The sequence below is a fragment of the Vigna unguiculata genome, chromosome 11 (genome assembly GCF_037176805.1).
Source record: "Vigna unguiculata cultivar grain cowpea cultivar isolate G323 ecotype 2 chromosome 11, ASM3717680v1, whole genome shotgun sequence".
NCBI classification, from domain to species: domain Eukaryota; kingdom Viridiplantae; phylum Streptophyta; class Magnoliopsida; order Fabales; family Fabaceae; genus Vigna; species Vigna unguiculata.
Window position 1 is genome coordinate 40,871,936 of NC_140802.1, and position 20,726 is coordinate 40,892,661.

At 28.6% G+C, this 20,726-nt stretch overlaps 1 protein-coding gene across 1 annotated transcript; it reads right to left on the minus strand.

Annotated features, from left to right (window-relative positions):
• Nucleotides 1-258: 258 nt before the first annotated feature.
• CPN60A (chaperonin-60alpha) lies at nucleotides 259-3,716 on the minus strand. The gene is made up of 8 exons (XM_028054631.2): nucleotides 3,492-3,716; nucleotides 3,195-3,369; nucleotides 2,991-3,112; nucleotides 2,673-2,880; nucleotides 2,435-2,580; nucleotides 1,864-2,170; nucleotides 1,114-1,565; nucleotides 259-755 (listed from the first exon to the last, which is right to left on the minus strand). Exons 1-8 carry the CDS (start codon nucleotides 3,546-3,548, stop codon nucleotides 468-470), a joined length of 1,755 nt encoding a protein of 584 aa, XP_027910432.1. The 5' UTR covers nucleotides 3,549-3,716; the 3' UTR covers nucleotides 259-467.
• Between the last annotated feature and the right edge of the window lie 17,010 nt (nucleotides 3,717-20,726).

Genomic DNA, 20,726 nt, shown 5'->3' on the forward strand with positions numbered 1-20,726 from the left:
ATAACAAACCGATTCATAGACTATTAAAGGCTTAGACAAAACACTGATTTTAGATTTCTTGACCATGTCCTTCAATAGAAAGTTAACACTATTTCACAGCAGTGTAAGTAAATTTTAATTTTGAGTCTTTCATACTACCATGTAGAATGAAATGGTAGAAACAATAGAACCATAGTTTCGGGGTAAAGCGAATGATAATTTTTTAAACGAAAGACTTAAAATTAAGAGTCAAAATTACCTATGCTTACACACTAAAACTTGGGTAAAAATATCAAATGACTACCTTATTTCAATCATAAAAATACCATGACTAGGATCCAATAAATAACTTCCCTCTTCTCCGAAGCCAATCTAAAACCGTTTATAAAATACATTTTTTTTTCGATTGAACAGACATTGAAACACTTACGCTCTTTCCATTTACTGCACAAAACTGTTCTTCGCCGTAGCCTAATAATGACCTAAAATCAAACAGTAAGGCCTTGTGGGGCACCAGCTACAGGTGCCTTGGGCTTTGGTTTTTCCACCACAATTGCCTGCGTGGTCAACACCATTCCAGCAACTGAAGCAGCATTCTGTAACGCACACCTTGTAACCTTGGCAGGGTCGATAACTCCTGCATCTACTAAATTCTCATACCTGTCTGCCATAGCATTGTAACCAACCTCCCATTCACCATTCTTTATCTTCTCCACAACAACTTCACCTTCTATTCCAGCATTTTGAGCAATCAATGCAGCAGGTGCTACCAGAGCCTATACATGTAAAGGCAGAAGGATCAGTATTCATACTATTTTTTAGATTTATATCAGGGTATCACATGACATATTAAGCTTATTCAGATTATAAATATAATACAAGATACATTTGTTCAAATGCATATAAGGAGAAAAGATAAATTTATCTCGAGTTATTATGTAGAAACCATTTTCCACTTGAGGCATCCTGAGATGTGAAGGGATTTCAACAAGTATCTCAACTAATAAGTTTCCGGTGGAATGGGATTGTAGCTTGCAGTTATTGCGGAACGTCTTGTGAAAGCAATAATTACAACATACTGGTCAAAGAAAGTGCAAATTTTTAAAGAATGTGCAAGTTGATAATTATTCTTACCTTTTGCACAATATCAGCTCCTAGCCTTTCGTCTGCATCCTCAAGCCTGTCCTTGATTGCTGGGACATGAGTTGAGAGATGAACCAATGCAGTGCCTCCACCAGGGACAATACCTTCCTCAATGGCAGCAAAAGTTGCATTCTTCGCATCCTCAATTCGTAGCTTTCGATCCTCAAGTTCAGTTTCTGTAGCAGCACCAACCTTGACGACTGCAACTCCACCAGACAATTTAGCTATCCTCTCGGCCAGTTTTTCAGAATCATACACTGAGTCCGTCTCTGACAGCTCCTTCTTTATCTGAGCAATTCTCGCTTGCAACTCATCCTTTGTTGCCGCATCAGCAATGATGGTAGTAGAATCCTTGGTCACGGTCACTTTCCGAGCCAAACCAAGCTGCTCCACTGTGGTATTTTCAATAAGCAGTCCCAAATCTGTCGCTTGGAACTCAGCACCTAGCAGTTCAACGTACACAGTTGTCAACAAAGTATCTCATGAAAAAAGCAAATTAAATACAATAATACTACAAAATGATACTTTGACAACAAATTTATGTTTCCTCCTTAAAGACATACTTTATTATAGACATCGAAACTGTGTCAGTTCCTACTTATAGAATAAACTTTGAAAATGAATTATAATAATACTTCTAACATGAACAGCATTAACAAAAAATCCACACTAGCCACAAAATAACGTCTGTGCTCAGACATTATCCAACTACAAACTTAGAACATATGTACGTTCACATACCAGTCATTATAGCAATGTCTTGAAGGAGGGCCTTTCGCCGCTCACCAAAGCCAGGAGCTTTGATGGCAGCAACGTTAAGGATACCACGCAGCTTATTCACAACAAGTGTGGCCAAAGCCTCACCGGTGACATCCTCAGCAATGATAAGCAAAGGAGCTCTCAATTGAGTGGTTTTCTCCAACAATGGAATTATGTCTTTTATTGCTGAAATCTTCTGGTCCGTAACCAACACTCTCACATTCTCAAATTCAACAATCAACTTCTCAGGGTTTGTAACGAATTGAGGTGAGATATACCCTCTGTCAATCTACAAGATTAAAGCCGTACAATTAGACTCATAAACAAAACAAAACTTTGGCTCTATTTAGATAAACTTAACAAAAGAAACATCAGTTAAACTTATGTTTCTCAAATTATAGAAAAGCTAAATAAGAGGGCTTCAATAGATTAAAGAGTATAAATTGATTTTAACTTATGAAAGAAATAAAATTCATGTTGTCTTCTTTTTTTTTTACAAGTACTTGTTGAAAAGTTTATCTTATATTGTCATTATTCTGCATAGAAGTCGCACCTCCATTCCTTCTTCAACTTCAACCGTCGTCTCAAATGAAGATGAAGACTCAATGGACAAAACACCATCAGGTCCAACCTTATCAATTGCTTCCGCAATCATTTGCCCAATCAACTCATCATTCCCGGCAGAAATAGATGCAACAGCTGCCATAACACCAACAGAACACATAAATAAGAGCTCTTAAAGCAGCATCTACCTAGCAACAACATAAGCAATACCAATATTAGAACAATACCTTTGATATCATCTCCACCTTTGACCGGCCTTGCTTTCTTCTCCAACTCCTCCACCAATCCCAGCACAGTTTTGTCAATTCCTCTTTTAAGAGACACAGGATTAGCCCCAGAAGTCACACTGAGAAGCCCCAGCTTAATAATTTCGCGAGCAAGAACCGAAGCGGTGGTTGTTCCATCACCCGCAGAGTCATTGGTCTTACTAGCAACCTTAATTGACATTTTCACAATCGTTAGTCTTACTAGCCACCTTAATTAACATTATTCCAAAAAATCTAAAAACACCACCAACAACAAAAACAACCATAACATTCACGAACCTCTCTAATAAGAGCTGCACCAGCATTCTCCATGGGATCGGGAAGCTCAATAGCACGAGCAATGGTCACACCATCGTTAACCACTTTTGGACTTCCAAACTCATCCAACACAACATTTCTCCCTAAAAAAATTCCAAGCAATGAAATAATCATTAATCTCTGTTCTACATAACAAAACAAATCTGGGATTTACAAAAAAGCCACCTCTCGGCCCAAGAGTGAGCCCAACGGCGTCGGCGAGCTTGTCAATGCCGGCCTGCATAGCGGCCCGGGAACTCTGGTCGAACGCAATCTCCTTCGCGGAGGCCTTCACTGCGAAACGTTTATTCGGTTGCCGGTAATTCACTCTTCCGTTCTGGTTCACTCTTCGGGCCAGAGACTATAAAAGAAGAAAAGAAAACCGAAACCGATTAATTACACACACAAACAGAGATGAGCAAAAAATCTTGGATGTTAATTGTTACGAGGAAAGTGGAATTGAGTTGAATTTGGAGAAGGAACCTGGCGGTTAGGAGAACGTAGAATAGAAGCTGAAGAGAGAGCATTTGCAGAGGCCATGGTGTGGAGTGAAAGGAAATGGATAAGGGAGTGGTAACTCTAATACACTGAAACAGAAGGAAGAAGATTAGGGTTTGGGCTTTTATGGAGAGGGTTGGGGTTCTAGAAAATTCCACCTATTCCAGAACCGTTGAGGAGGCTCTTGTGAATGCAAATTGCAACTTTGTATTTGTCGCTTACTATTATTAACTGCACCAGGTAAGAAAAGAAAACCATTTCCTAAATATAAAATCGACTTTATGAATGAAATACTATATTATAAACAATTTTATTTGTTCGAATTAGGATTTTTAACTGCGTGAAATGTAATTTGTTAAGTAATTATTGTTTGATTAAAGTTTAATATGTGTACCCGGTCTATAAATTATGAAGTTGTTACAGTTTTGTTTGTTAATTGGTTAATACAATTGTATTATTTTGTATTTTACTTAATTCACATTTTAAATAGAGATAAGTTCTTCCGAATGCTATATATGTTGTTTTAGAATCATAATCGTCATCATAAAAAAGTTCACTTTGAATTATAATAAAATAAAAGTAACGTAAATAATAATATTATAAAAAAATGTGATAATAATAATAATAATTAAAAATATTGTAATAGAACGGGATAGGCTTAATCTTGCTGTTTTACTAAATACATAATTTCTGAAGCATTTTCTTTGATAGAATCAGAGTTAACATTGTTGGAGATTAAGAAAGATGCATATTTATTTTCTGTAAATGTGGCGCACTAAGAGAATCATGTTACCTTATGATTAGAAGAGACTCTGGTAGTTTTGTATAAAGATTAAACATTAAAATTAAGCTTTTGCAAAATTATTGGTTAAGATTTCTAATGACAAGAATAATATTATTAAGGCTACAAGAAGAAAAATGTGTTGGGATAAATGGGTGGAAACAAATATATCCTATTAAGATAGGTGATAAGCTTCAAAGAAAAAGTTAAAATCGTGTATTATCCTTACCAATAATTCTTATTTATTTAATGTTAATACAGTTTCTATAATATCATAACAACTAATATGTTATAAATGTTAACGTTGTAACTAAGTTATCTAATAATAACATAATAGTAACTATATAATTATAAACAATTTTCCACTAATAATAAACAACATTCTATCAATAAATTCTAAATATTCTACTAAATCAAATATATTTACATCCCCTCCAATTGATGCTTTTAAATCAACAAGCAACAAATTACTAATCAAGAAACCATGATATTGACAACATAAAGGATTTGGTGAATATATCAAGTTAAACTAATGTAGATACATGAGACAAAGTGATAATTTGATAGTCATATTTCCTGATTGAGTGACAATATCATTATGTGATTCGGTCTTTCATGGTATACATGATTTGCTGCAATTTGTATAGCAATTGTGTTATAAACATGAAGTGAAGTTGTTGTTTATAAGAAACCAAGTTCTGAAAGAAGTCCATCTAACCAAATAATATTAGAACATAATGGAAATATTGCTTGATATTCTACTTCATTAAAAGATTTAGAGACATGGTTTTGTTTCTTAGAATTCCAAAAGATAATAAAATTACCTAAAAACATGCACCAACCAATAGTAGTTTTCTTGTGTCATGTCATCCAGCTTAATAAGCATCAATGTAGGCTTTAAGGTCTGATGATACACTAGTAGGTAAGAAAAGATCATGACTGGTAGTGTCAAGTAGATATCTAATAATATAGTGTACTATTGAGAGATGCAAGTGCTTAGAAGTTAGCATGAATTTGCTAACCGTATGGACAACAAAAGAAATGTTAAGTTTGGTGACAGTTAGGTAGATAAAATTACAACTGACTTCTGGTAAAAAGTAGGGTCTAGTAGAAGTTCCTCTTCAATTAGTCTTAAATATATTTCTATTGATTCACATAGCCTTTTTTTTCTAAAATGTACTTTTTAATCCTAAGAAGTAAGTAACTTGGTCAAGATCTTTCATGTTGAAAGTATTAGTTTCTTGATTATAGAGATAGCCTATTGATATGATATGGTAACTATATAAAATCATCCACATAAACAAACAATATGACAATTCCTTTTTGTGATTTTTTGTATAAAAAGTGACATATCACACTTGCTTTGTATGAATGAAAAACCAAGCAATGTGGTATGAAACTTTCCAAACCTTAAACCATATTGTAGATGCTTGTTTCAAACCATATAATGAATGCTTCAATTTGTAAATGTTATTAAGTAAAGATTAAAGCTTACCCTTAGGAAGTGTGATGTAAACTTCCTATATGAGGTAACCATGGAGGAATACATTCTTAACATCCATCTGATATATTTGCAAAGATTTAGAAACAACAATGTAGTAATAGTATGTACAGTTAGCCACATGTACAAAAGTCAACTCATATATATAGTCAATGCCAAATTCTTGGCTATATCTAAGAACAACCAATCTAGTGTCAAAGATAAAGGACAAGAAAAATCATATTTTTGTGGAGGTTTGTGAATACAAGTACTACAACATATAAGATCTTATTGATAGTAAAACATTGGATTAAAAATCAAAGATAGATCAAAAGGAGGTCTATGAGGTAATGTAATAGTTGAATGTCATTTAGACAACAAGGTAGGTTTTGGTGTTGGTTTTCTTACAGAAGTGCTTGAAAATAATGACAACATAGAAATTTAAGAAGAGATGTTGCTTGTGTTAGTTGGAATGTTATATCTACTTAAAATATTACATTTCTAGAAACTTGGAGCCTTTATAGATTAGGATCATAAAATAGAAAACCTTTTTTATTGCTTGAATAACCAACAAAAGCACATATAAGAAATTGAGTGCCTAGTTCAGTCAGGTGGAAGGAGATGGACATAACAGACACAACTAAAAGTGTGAAGATTGGATAAATGGATGTATATTCTAATAATCAGGAGAAGAGAGAATAACTGTTTAATGGTGAAGATGACAAAAATTAATAAGGCAGAGGGTTGTGGATAATGTTTCACACCAAAATCAAGGTTGTACAAAAGATTCCAATAGAATAGTTCTTACAACATCAGGAAGATGATGATTTTTTTTTTCAACTAATACATTTTGTTAAGTTGTAGAAGGATAAGAACTTCGAGATAAAATACCATTTTCTTGTAAGAACTTTTGGAATAAATTGGAAGTGTATTCTTCCCCCATTATCAAAACGCAAAATTTTAATTTAGAACGAAACTTGAGTCTTAACATAGGCGTGAAAAAAAATATGAATGTAGTGAATGCTTCATCTTTAGATTTTAAAAAATTGACCCATGTAAACTGACTATGGTGATTAATAAAATTTATAAAATATTTGTAATTAGAATGAGTTATAATATGTAATATCCTCCATAAATCACTATTAATCATATCAAAATGTTGATTTTCATTTGATTGATGAATCAAAAATGGAAAAACTTTACTTTTACCAAGTTTGCACGAAAGACAATCCAATTGAACAACACTAAGAGATGGTGAAATGTTATTACCAAAAACACCAGATTTTAGTAAGTCATGAAGAACATATGACTTTTAGTGACAATGATGTTTATGCCTCTTTTGAAAATTAACTTTAGCATAATTATACAAGACAAAAGGTAAGAAAGAACGTGGAGACAATGGAGAAAGGCATCCCACTTTAGCCCCATTCATTATTATCTTCCTTGGTTATTGATCTTGCATATGATAACTAGATTTTGAGAAAGGCTCAGAGAAATAAAATCTTTAGTTAAGGATGAGAAAATAACACGAATTGTTGTGATTAGTAAATTATTGTCATTTGTAGAGGTTTGTAAGAGTATCACTAATGTTGGCCACAGTGGCGGATCTTCGACCAATATTTTGGGGGTGCCAAATTTTTTATTGAATTACTCTTTTGGTCTATTTTTTGTTAAAAAACGTCAAGTTGGTTTTCTAATTTTTTTTAGTCTCAATTTGGTCTGATTTTTTTAAAAATTGATGCAATTTATTTATTTTCGTTCAATTTCTTGAAGCAGAACAATGATTTTTCATCATGTCAGTTACACCAACAAAGCAAATCATTCTTATTCAAAACTTCAATTTTAATTAAAAAAACTTTGATCTGATTCAGAAAATTTAACGAAAAATGACAAAATTGCATCATTTTTTCAAAAACCGAGATCAAATTGAGACTAAAAAAACTTTCACATTTTTAACGAAACAAAAGTAATTTCAAAATATTTATATAAATTGGTAAAAACATTGTTTTTACTTTTTTAAAGATAATAAAAAGTAATAAAATTATAATTATTGTTATCATTATAATTATAAAATAAATATAAATAATTTTTATAATTTTACTATAATTAATTTTCATTTATAATGGTTAAGTTTCAAATAAAAATAGTCAAATAAAAAAATAATTAAATTAAATAAGTGATCACTTAAAAGATAATGTTAATAAATTAATTAGTTTTATTTTAAAAATATTAAAAAGGTAAAATTGAAAATGTGAAAAAAAAAATAATAGAAATATATTAAATATAAATATGTACAAAAATTTAAAACATCAAATATATTAAAAATATTAATTTTTAAATATATATTTAAAATTACATATTAATTAAATTATGTAGATCTAAAAATTTTGGGGGCCCATGACCCCTATATCCTTTCAAGTCCGCTTCTGGTTAACCATATGATTGGATGCCCTAAAATCAAAATGTAACTTCCATATTTTTAAAATACTACATTATTTATTTTTTACCTTAAAAATAAGATTTGGCCTTTACTCTTCTGATTAAGTTCATATAAAAGAATGTTTCATGTATTATCTAATAAAGTACGAACAATAAAAAAATAAATCAAGTACTTTCTAAGAAATATTGTAACTAAGTAAAATAAAAATAATAATAAAAATAAATAATAAAAAAGAAACAAAAAAGGAAAATATGTTTTAATATATATATATATATATATATATAATTATTTTGAAAAAAAATACTCCGAGTGATAAGAAGAAAAAATAAAAACAGAAAAGAAAAAGAAAGAGATAAGATAAAATAGGATAAGACTTAATTAATTGAATGTAATCATGATTAGGTATAAAGTGGACACATTCTTAACTTATAAAAGGATTAAGTGAAAGAGAATATGTGAAGAAATAAAAAAGGAATAATTTGAAGCAAGCGATAGCCAAAATTTTCAACTTTTAAAAACTATTGCTAGTTTGTCCTTCAATTAATAAGATAAGGGGAATGATGTTTTTGTATGTTAATCTGAATAAATTCATGTGTTTTATTAAGTATTTATTTATTTTTAATTATATATTATTTTATTTACTATGTTTTAAATTATTTTTAATTATTATGCTTTTTATTTATTTATATTTATATTATTTAGTTTATCTTTAGTATAGTTACACATTGAAAATATTTATTTAACTTAATTTATATTTGGTTATAAATTGATCTTATTTATTTATTTTATTTTATCTTCATTAATGTACACTTTTTTTATTTAACACACTGATCACCGGTCTGATTTATTTATTTAATTTAATTTATCTTCAGTTACTCACTTAATTATTTCTTTTAATTTGTCTAGGGTTTATATCCATTTATGCACTAATATACTTATTTATTTTTTTCATTTATTTCTAGTTATACACTCGTCCTTTATATTAATTTGTATTTTTGTTATTATATTTATTAGAACATTCTAGTCCATATATATTTATTTATTAAAATTTATGTTTTGAATCTTATTTTATTTGATCATTATTTTATAATTTGAAATTAGTCCCCTTCCAACATTTTGGACTAATTTAGTATCCCATCTTTAAAAGTGTGTGAATTTAATCATTTTAACAAAATTTTGTTAAGTTTATTTCACGTGTCAAACACATATTTTAACTAACATTGAAATAAAAATATATCAAGCAATATAAACACCTCAAATGGTATCATAAAACACATTTGAAATCTTAATAAACTTAATAAAATTTGGTTAAAAGAATTAAATCCACGCATTTCTAAAGTTGGGACTAGGCCAAAATTTCAAAGAGAGACTAATTTAAATTTTCACTAAAAGTTAAGGGACCAAAAATATATTTAACCAAAAAAATAAAAATAAAGTAAAAGTAAACATTATTTTATTCAGTAAACTTAGGTAAAAGAAAGTTAGTTATATGTTTTTATTGTTATTTTATACTATTCGTATTTGTCTTAGTGGTGTATATATTATTGGTCAAGAAAAATGACAAAGTTTAATAGTCATCACATTTTATGATATTTGAAAAATGTCCAAGAGTATGTCAATTAAGAAAAAGCCTTATGTTTGGTTTCAATGACTTGAGATAAAACCAATGTAAAAGCATTTGTATTTGGGAAGTCATAGTTTGGTACACTACAAATAGGGACCATGGTGGGGGTATAAGGAAATTTGTACCAAGTACGTGAATATCTAGATAATTCAGAATAACGACTTGGATTAGGATATCCACAGGCTAAACATAGGACTATCTGATACTTGCTTAGGATCGTCAAAGTTAGGTAATGAATATTTATATATCTTTTTTGGACCAATAAATGATTGATATTCTCAGGAAAGAAATAATTATGATTGTACCAATGATCTTATGATAAATACTCAACTACCCAATCACTTCCCTAGTAATTTTTAATGTTCATGATGGATCATCAGAAGTGGAATATGGGTTTGTATGTCTGATAAAATGAGATTAAATCTTCCGGTTGTAGGTCCAATTCTTGGCCCCTAATATCTATATTGTTTGTTAAGTCTTTTAAGATTGATATTTAATGTTTACAAAGACCTTGTTCTTTACACATGTACCTATTGTACAAGTAGAAAAAGAATCTACATAATAAGAGTTGTTAGGAAAATTGTTGGGAGATCTTCTGGAGATTAACTCATGGATAATTTATATTAATATTATTAAGAGATATTAAATATATAGACAATCTTCTATTCCGATATAGATATCTTAATATTATACAAAATATATATTTTTGCAATATTTTACCAACAATTAAATAAATGTAAAATATTGATATATATATATATATATATATATATATATGAATATGAAGTTATGTTATTATTAATATTCTCTCTAGAAAAATCTTATTATAAAAAAAAATTAATTCCATTTTTTATCAAATAATTATTATTTATATAATAGTCGGGGCATTACATAAAATATAAAGATAACATGAATTAGAAGGTTTACTTTAAACTCTTAAAGCAAAAGAGCTTAAGTTTTCATTTGTTGGACCATTTTCGAGGTCAGGTTTGTATAGGAGCATGAACATTTTGAATGACAAAGCCACGAGCAATAGAAGAACAAATAAGTTATAAAAGTTGTTTAATTTTTCTTAGGAAGTATCATCCTCTAAGTATGCCTTGGGCAACATAAGCAAAATAAGTAAGGTAGATTTTTGTTAGTCTATTTGTGCTTGGGTTAGACATTATTCTTCACGAAGAAGCTCATAAAGGGATGCATTCAAGGTGGGACCAATAGTCCTATTTATGAGATTAGATAGAAGACCCCTAAAATCACATTTCAATTTCGTAAGAAATTGATCTATTTGAGTAGTTTCATGAATTTTTTTTTACTGCAATTTGATTTTCAGCAAACAAATCCTCATAATCATCCTTTTGTTTCTTTCTCAAGAGTATAACTTGTACCACGAGTATGACCCCAAAGACCTTCACCATAAACAAAGATCTTAAACTAGAATGCCCAAGATGGATAACTTTAGTAGTAAGACGACCGCACATGACATCATACTTTTCAGTAGACATGAGGCTAAGAATAAAACACTAGGAAGAAATCATAGAACAAGACTATGGCAAACTAGATTAAAAAAATAAGAGACTAACAATTTAGCATAAATATGGTAGGATCGCAACCTAATTTGATATTGTTCTTATCTAAAAAAGAGGGTAGATCTCCCGAGGTGGAGAGAGAGAATCTCCAAGGAAGTTGAACTCCAATCATGAGAAGGAACTACCCACAAATTCTCTAATGCTCAAGTTGGTAAGAGCACAAGAAAACTTATGAATATAGAAGTGAGTATGAGAATTGACTTAATACCTTATGTGGGATGAATATGTATTTATAGGATTTTGGGCCTTTCAAGAAAGGTTGAAAATATAATTAAAATAAGCATGAGATATAGTAGATTTAAAGGTGTCAAAGTGAGCCAATTCAACTCACACGGGTTGAATCACCACAGGTTAAGTTAACAATGAATTAGCTCAACCTGACTCACATTTTTATGAGACAAATGTTTTTTAACCCGACTCAACCAACCCACCCCGGATTAGTTGGTTAGTGGGTTGACTCACTTAAAGATGTTTTGTTCGTTCAATTTATTTTATATATTTATTGTAGTACAATCTAAGTGGATTGATTCGATTCATTGTTTTATAGAAGTACAATTGATAAGTGTAAAAAATACTAATTTTCATGTTTGATTGAACCTTTTAATTGTATCCATTCATGTGTTTTGTGGAAAGACTTAGGATATTTTTAGGTTTCTTTTTAAGATATGTATACTTTATCTTTTTCTCGAGATTATTGTATAGGAAAGTGAAGGATTGGAGAAGAAGAGTCAAGACCTTATCACCCAACGAGAATGTCTTGTCAGCCAGCAAGATTGCTAGGTCGCCCAACGAGAATGTCATCTCGCCTAGCGAGAAGACAATTTCTAAAGTGGTTAAAGTTTCGAAAGTTACACAAAACAAAAAGTTCTGGTGTGTGGGAACGCAACAGAGACAGAAAAACACAGGAAAGGCTACCCTAGGGCAAGAATAATTCAAATTCCTTCATTCATTCCATCAATTTCATCCAACTTTTGTGCTCTAGATGATTAGGAGTGACTACACTCCTTTTTCATTGGGGTTAGATGTAATGAATTTGTACTCTTTGTAATTTTCCTATGCAATATAATCTCTATCTTTGTTCATATGTTTTATCTCAATTATTCATGTGCATAATGGAAATCTTTGCTATTTGGTTATATCTAATCATTGAAAAACAAATTGGAACTTAACCTTTGATAGAACAACCATAAGATTGGGTTTAAGGAATAAACGTAATCTCTAGGTCATTCTAGACATTGTATCTTATTGCAAGTCTTGTGTTAAAATAGTTAAGGAATTAATGTTTTGACACATTGACTTAGAACTTGCCTCTAAGGAATTAGGGCTAATATGCTTATTATGTGGATGTTTGAGCAAGATAAAGATATTGTGTAGGAAATATTGCATTATTATGGTTATCCAACCTTAGTGAAGCCTACCCTAAATTATTTTATAACTTTATTGTTTAGTAATTTTGTATGTTTATCTTGTGAATTAAATCAACCATTAATGTTGCCACCATTGCTAAAATCAATAAATAATTATAATTAGACGAACAAACATAAATCCCTTAGGAAAACGATACTTGGAGTTCCATTTTAATACTTGTAACAGATTGATACACTTGCCAAAGAGTTAACAATCAAAGTGTTAACCTATTTTTCCAAGTGCTATTATAAAGATAATAGTTAAAAATTAAACGGTAAACCTACATAATTTAACGAACAAATAAATTAAACATTTAACTATTAAAACATTATTGAATAACATTGTAGTATTTAAAAAGATCAACTTGTCAACTTAAGATAGTAAATAATTATAACAAAAAAGTCGTGAAAAAGTGATAAAAAATTACTAAAGAGTTGTTGTTGGTGGGTTGTGGGTTAACCCACATTTAACCTGGCTCAAACTCATAATGAGCTACATTGACTCTCCATTATGACATTTTTAAGTATGTTATTGAATACCTGCAAAAGATATCATCATTCAGTTATAATTAATATCTTTTATATATATATATATATATATATATATATATATATATTATATATATATATCCAATTTATTTGGATAAATAGATAAGTAATTTGTCATAAATATTTGGTTATAATTATATCTCTTAATTTTGAAGAATTATCATTTAAATAATGATAATACAATATGTATGATATATAACATTAATACGTTATAAATGTTAATCCTTTGACAAATAATATAGTTGTGTTGACTTAAAATAACTTTTAAATATATGAAAAAGGAGTAGAAGTCACAAAGGACTTCAATTCTAGATAAAAGAAACAAAAACTTCAATTAGCTTTAATCTTCATTTTTTTATTTGAAATAAGGTCGTACATGAATGACATGAATTTAATGCATTTTTATTTAAAAAATATACATTTTGAGAATTCTGATTTAAATAATGATGATACAATATGTGTGATATATAACAATTAATACGTTATAAATGTTAATCCTTTGACAAATAGTATAGTCGTGTTGAATTAAAATAACTTTTTATATAAATGAAAAAGTAGTATAAGTCACACAGGACTTCAATTGAACAAAGAACTTCAATTAGCTTTAATCTTCATTTTTTTATTTGAAATAAAGTCATATAGGAATGCCATGAATTAATGCATTTTTATTTAAAAAATACATTTTGAGAATTCTCATTTAAATAATGATAATACAATATGTATGATATATTACAATTAATATGTTATAAATGTTAGTCCTTGGACAAATAGTATAGTAGTGTTGACTTAAAATAACTTTTATATTAATGAAGAAGTAGTAGAGGTCACAAAAGACTTCAATTGTAGGTAAAAGAAACATAAAACTTCAATTAGCTTTAATCTTCATTTTTTTTATTTGAAATAAAGTCGTATAGGAATGACATAAATTTAATGTATTTTTATTCTAAAAATACATTTCGAGAATTCTCATTTAAATAATGATAATACAATATGCGTAATATATAACAATTAATACATTATAAATATTAATCATTTGACAAATTGTATAGTCGTGTTGAATTAAAATAAATTTTATATAAATGAAAAAGTAGTATAAATTACAAAGGACTTCAATTGATTATAAAGAAAAAAATAACTTCAATTAGCTTTAATCTTTATATTTTTTTTATTTGAAATAAAGTCGTATAGGAATGACATAAATTAAAGTATTTTTATTTAAAAAATACATTTAGAGAATTCTCATTATAATACAATATATATATATATATATATATATATATATATATGATATATTACAATTAATACTTTATAAATGTTAATCCTTCGACAAATAATATAGTCGTGTTGCCTTAAAATAAATTTTATATAAATGAAAAAGTAGTATAAGTTACAAAGGACTTCAAATGCATATAAAAGAAAAAAAAGAATTTTAATTACCTTTAATCTTCATTTTTTTATTTGAAATAAAGTCGCATAGGAATAACATGAATTAATGCATTTTTATTTAAAAAATACATTTAGAGAATTCTCATTTAAATAATGATAATACAATATATATATATATATATATATATATATATATATATATATATATATATATATATATATATTATAATTAATACATTATAAATGTTAATCCTTTCATAAATAATATAGTCGTGTTGACTTAAAATAACTTTTATATAAACGAAGAACTTCAATTACAAATAAAAGAAAAAAAAATTTAATCTTGATTTTTTTTAACTTAAAATAAAGTCGTATGGGAATAACATAAATTTAATGCATTTTTATTTAAAAAATACATTTCAAAAATTCTAATTTAAATAATGATAATATAATATGTATGATATACATTAATATGTTATAAATGTTAATCTTTTGACAAATAATATAGTCGTATTGACTTAAAATAACTTTGATATTAAAGAAGAAGCAGTAGACGTCACATAGAATTTCAATTACATATGAAAGAAACAAAGAATTTTAATTAGCTTTAATCTTATTTTCTATTTGAAATAAAGTTGTATAGGAATGACATGATTTAATGATTTTTATTTAAAATATACATTTCGATTTAAAATAAAATTATGTCAACCTTTCATAACTCTAATCCAAATCAAAATGCATTGAAGTAATGTATTTTGATTAATTATTTGTATTCAAATTGTTATAATTTTTGTTTGAGACATCTTGCACCTTTATGAAATGTCATTGCTAATAATAAAAGGGTTCCAAATAATTATATTGTTGTTGCACGTTCTTCATGGATGATTTAAAGAGCCTCATGTCACGGTGGTTTAAGTACAACATGATTATTGTATACAGAAATTTTGTGGATAAATAGAAAAAAAAAATACTATATATTTAATATAAAAATATATATTAAATGATGGAGTCAAACTAAGTAAAATAAAATACATTTTTCCATGGGTTTCAAAAGGACAACATCCTTTCACAACCCTACTAAATGGAAGATAAAACATCTAATCCTAAAATGAATTTTCCTCTAAAATTCAACCTGTAACAAGTAAAATATTGTAAGAATTAATATTATATTATTCCTTCATAAGGTTATACTATTAGAAATTCTCATATTATATGATATTTTTCTTGCAAATTTGTAAAAAAATTTACAAAAAAAGACTTTTTACTACCATTTTTTCTAAGATTTTTAATTGGCAGGTAATTTTTTCGTGGTAATCATTTCCTACAAAATTATAAAATTTGCAAGTATTTCTTACAAAATTTGTTGCGAAAAGTGTTTTTTACAACATATTTTACAATAAAATTGGTAACAATTTCTTGCAAATTTTTTTTCACAACAAAATTTGTAAGTGTTTTTTACGAAAAAATTTTGAAAACAAAATTGACAAGAAATATGAGTTTTTTTATATTTAACACAACTTTTATAAACAATATTAATCCCTTTAATTGATTTTTTTTTTAAAATACAACATATAAGTATTATTTTACATTTAAAGCAATTAGCAGTCAGTTTTATCACGTTAAAATATTTATCTATGTATACATGTTCACATTGAAACATATGTATACTCCACATTCATATGTTTTTGAACGTTTTTTCTGTATTGCCAAATCATGAATGCAATAAGGGAGAATAACCATACACCTCATATACATGAATTCTTAAATACTTTAGTATTATACTTTTTCAATTATAATTATAATTTTATCTTTATAATTGTTTAATCAAAGTTTACATTAAATTTAAACTTATGTTAGAGTTCGGGTCTCGAGATCCCAAGTCTAACAATAGAATTTCTGTCGATAATCGTAGGCTTCCACTTCTAAATGACGGAAAACTATAATCATGAAAGAAAGGTTATTTAGGTGGTCTAATGCATATTTTTATATGGGACAATAACATTTTGACTACTAATTTTAACAACTTTCTCTTACAATTTTAGGTAACATTTTTTAAGTGGTTCTCTGTTTTTTCATTTTTTTTATTTTCAATATTTTAAAACCACTTAAAAGACACCACACCATGTTGTAAGAGAAAATAGTTAAAATTTAGTAGTCAAAAAATCATTTTTGTTTTTTATGTGAAAACTAGAAGCAGGAAGTGTTATGAAACGGTTTCTTTGTGAGTTCTTATATGTTCCATGCTCATGAGTTGTCAACTTGATTTGTTACAGTGCCTAAAGAGAAGACAACTAAGATGCTTTAAGGAGCAACGTTTAAAACTTAGATTGAACCACCAGTGCAGAGAAGACAACTAAGCTTCGTGTGTTTCAAACGTTTTAAGTTCTAAACTTGAGTGCTGTAAAACTCACATTGCTTACTTGTCATGTATTTTTACCTGCACTTTCCACAAAAAGTTAATGCAGCTTCTAAAAATGCACCAACTTTCCTTCAAATACCACCAAACATGGGATTAAAATGATTGAATTTGAAACCTTGAATAACACTAAAAATGCTCATTTTGCTCAGGCTTTCTCGGGCGTTACAAAATGAGGCATTGAATGTTTTATCACATTCAGTCACAAGCCAAAAATTCAAGCTCAGATTATGCTTAAACCTTCCCAATTTGAAACTTAAGGTAAAAGAAATATGATCTGCTGAACTGTACGTCAAAGAGAAAAGAAAGTTGTATTAAATTAAAAACAGTTCCTTATTTGTTAAAACAGTACTGTCATATGGTAACTCATGTTAACTTTTAATATAAATCTTTATTACATATATAAATTACCAAAGTGAATCCTGATCCTAATTGAGAATAAAAAAAATTATTTAAAGAACTACATCTAAAATCTGTCCATTTAAGCAACCATCCAAAACAGAAGAGTCTATCAATTAATAGGAATAACTCTACATTTTTTACAAAATTTCTTACTGTTCATCCAACTCGTTTTATGTGGTAAATAAGTAGTAAATTTTTTAACTTTAAGACATTAAATACATTTATTGTTTTAATGAATACTTTCTTTATAAAAATATTTTTTAAAAAAATGTTATATTACTATTACTCCATCAACAAACGTTTCTTGTGGTGGAGTGGGATGATTATAGTATATAAAGAGGGTTGAGTTTATTAGGTCTTGTTCACATAAAAATTCTCTGGTTAAGCAAAAACCATGGCTTCTAAAACCCCAGTTCCTCACAAACCCAGCAACACAAAGCTACCACCTCTTAGGGCAAAGAAAGATCGACACACGAAGGTGAATGGCAGAGAAAGACGTGTTCTTTTGCCACCTTTGTGTGCTGCTCGAATCTTCCAACTCACTCGTGAGTTAGGTTACAAGACTCACGGAGAAACCATAGGGTGGCTTCTGCGCCAGGCGGAACCCTCCATTATTTCTGCCACTGGCACTGGTATATCACCTTCCATCGTTGATTTAACATCATCGTTGTCATCACCGTCTTCATCGTCACCACCGATATCTCAGGACAACAACAACAACGTTGTTGGTCAGCATGCAAGTTCGGTGCATGTGTCGATAGACAATGAGATCAATTCCAAAGAGACGTTTCTGCCATTGGATTTTGATGTGTTTTCAAACTTTAATGTGGAGTTTTCTGCTGCTGAGATCGAAATGCTCCAATCATTGATGACGAGGTTGGGCTGAGGTACAAGGTGGTGAAGGGATAGAAGAGAAAGAATGAAGTGATATCTATGGCTTTTCTTAATTATTTTTAATTACCAATTATATACAAAGTTAATCCATGTCCTTGGTATTAATTAGCATATATAATATAGCTTGTTCAATTGGTTGCCCTAATCACATGGAGATTACAATGTCCTGTGTTGGGTTTTTTTTTTTCTTTGTTGGAAAAATTTTATCATTACTAATAAACCAACATATATAGTAATTTACTGCACCTAGGCGGACTAAGGAGACCACACTGCCAAGACCGCCTACATATAACCTCATAAATAAAATTATTAAGTAACCAGTCAAACAGATACATATAGCAGCCCAGCCCGCCTATTTCAAAAGATAAGGTATAATAGGTTGATGACATTAAACTTAGAATATTGCAGAAAAAGGCCTTGATATCAACAAACACTAACACAGGGCCTGGGCCAAGCCCAGACCCTCCTAGAAATTCAAGTATTGACCAAGCCCATAAAGGCAACCATAATTAATGACTCTATAAATATACGTGGACCCCAACAATTAAGAGACACGTTTTCATTAATTCCTTAATCCAAGATTTGACTTTTTTGAGAACCATTTTGCTGACTTGATCGTCGGAGTCCTCTCCGCAGATAACCTTAAAGGTCCAAACCGAATATACTGGCAGATGACATGCGCAAACCGAGAAAGAGTCAACTCGAAAGGTCAAAGATTGAAGTAAAACGTTGTTTGTGTCCCTAATCTCTATTATTTGTTTTTGCAGGAACAAGTAATAAAATTATCGCACTCTCGTCAGAAATATAATCTTAAAAGACTAAAAAAAAAACTCAGACAATAAATAAAACTTTACACATCAAATAATTTGATTTAGTTTTGTACTTTTTTTTTTCTTACCTATAAATTGATGAAAAAAAAGTACGAAATGAAAAGATAGATCACGCCTTTCGTGCAACTTATTAATAGTAAATATAAAATAAATTATACATTTTATTGTTATAAAAAATTAATTTAAAGTTCAATTTTGGTTTTGTAAAAAATTATATATTTTTTATTCCTTTAATTTTGAAATATTGAAATACGCCAACTAAACAATAATTAAGGCACAATACTTTTATACTATTAAATTAGCATTTTAATTTTCTGTATATCTAGTTTGATCTTCATCTATCCAAAGCAAAAACGTATCGAGCTTTGAAGTACAAAAATCTGAAATAGTATCATACTAAGATCAATCGAGATCGATGTTTATGTTCTTATAGAGTATAAATGCATTCAAAAGACAGAATCAAAGGGATAAAAGAAATGTCTAATTACATTTGCAGAATGAAATATTATAACGGAGTGAAGTATATGAAATAGGGATAAATAGAGATAAATAGAGAGGGTATGATAGTTAGAAGATATATCAGATGGAAAAGTATGTAGAAGTAAGCACGACCACTCCTAGAAAAACGTTGTCAATTTTATTTTTAATTTATTTTAAAAAATATTTATAAATTTTGTTATGAATAATAATTTGCAAGAATTTGTTATCAATTTTTTTACAAAATATTTTTCATTAAAAATTTTGTGAAAAATAATTATATATTTTATAATTTTGTAAAAATAATTATTCATAAAACAATTACTACCAATTAAAATTTTTAGGAAAAATAGTAAAAAAAAATATTTTTTTACAAAATTTTATAATAAATTTATAAAGACTCTCAAATACTTCATTTAAAAGCTTTAAAAATTATCATGACCGAAATATTATTTTTTCTGTATAATGATATTTTCAACTTGCAAACTAAAGATCAGAAGGAACTTATATCTTGTCAACCAAATCACCATGCACAAACATATATTCATTTGGTGAATGTGTCATTTTTTAATTATCACCACAACTAAGAAAGTACTATCGTTGTCAATTTTGCTACACAAATGTTTCACCGTATTCTATTTCCTTTCTATGATAATGTTTGAATATAACAAGTATCACTTTCAAACATTCTATGTTCTCGTTAAATGATGTCTTATTTTATATATCAATTTACTTCCGAGAATTTATTTCTAAGGAGCATTTTCTATTTAACTCATTTATATACATTTTCACATCACATTAATGTATTACTATAAAGAGATAAAGATTAATTTGTTTCACATTATAATGAAAAATTAAACTGTATTGATATTTAAATAACATTAACCGCGTGTGACATGGAACTTTGATTTTTTCACAAAAGATATATGAAATCATACCTTTACATACA

Coding starts and splice junctions, on each gene's coding strand:
- CPN60A (XM_028054631.2), bottom strand. CDS start 3,548: ATGGCCTCTGCAAATGCTCTCTCTTCAGCTTCTATTCTACGTTCTCCT. Junction 3,370..3,491: donor TACGTTCTCCTAACCGCCAG/GTTCCTTCTCCA, acceptor CTTCTTTTATAG/TCTCTGGCCCGAAGAGTGAA. Junction 1,566..1,863: donor AGACATTGCTATAATGACTG/GTATGTGAACGT, acceptor TTGAACTGCTAG/GTGCTGAGTTCCAAGCGACA.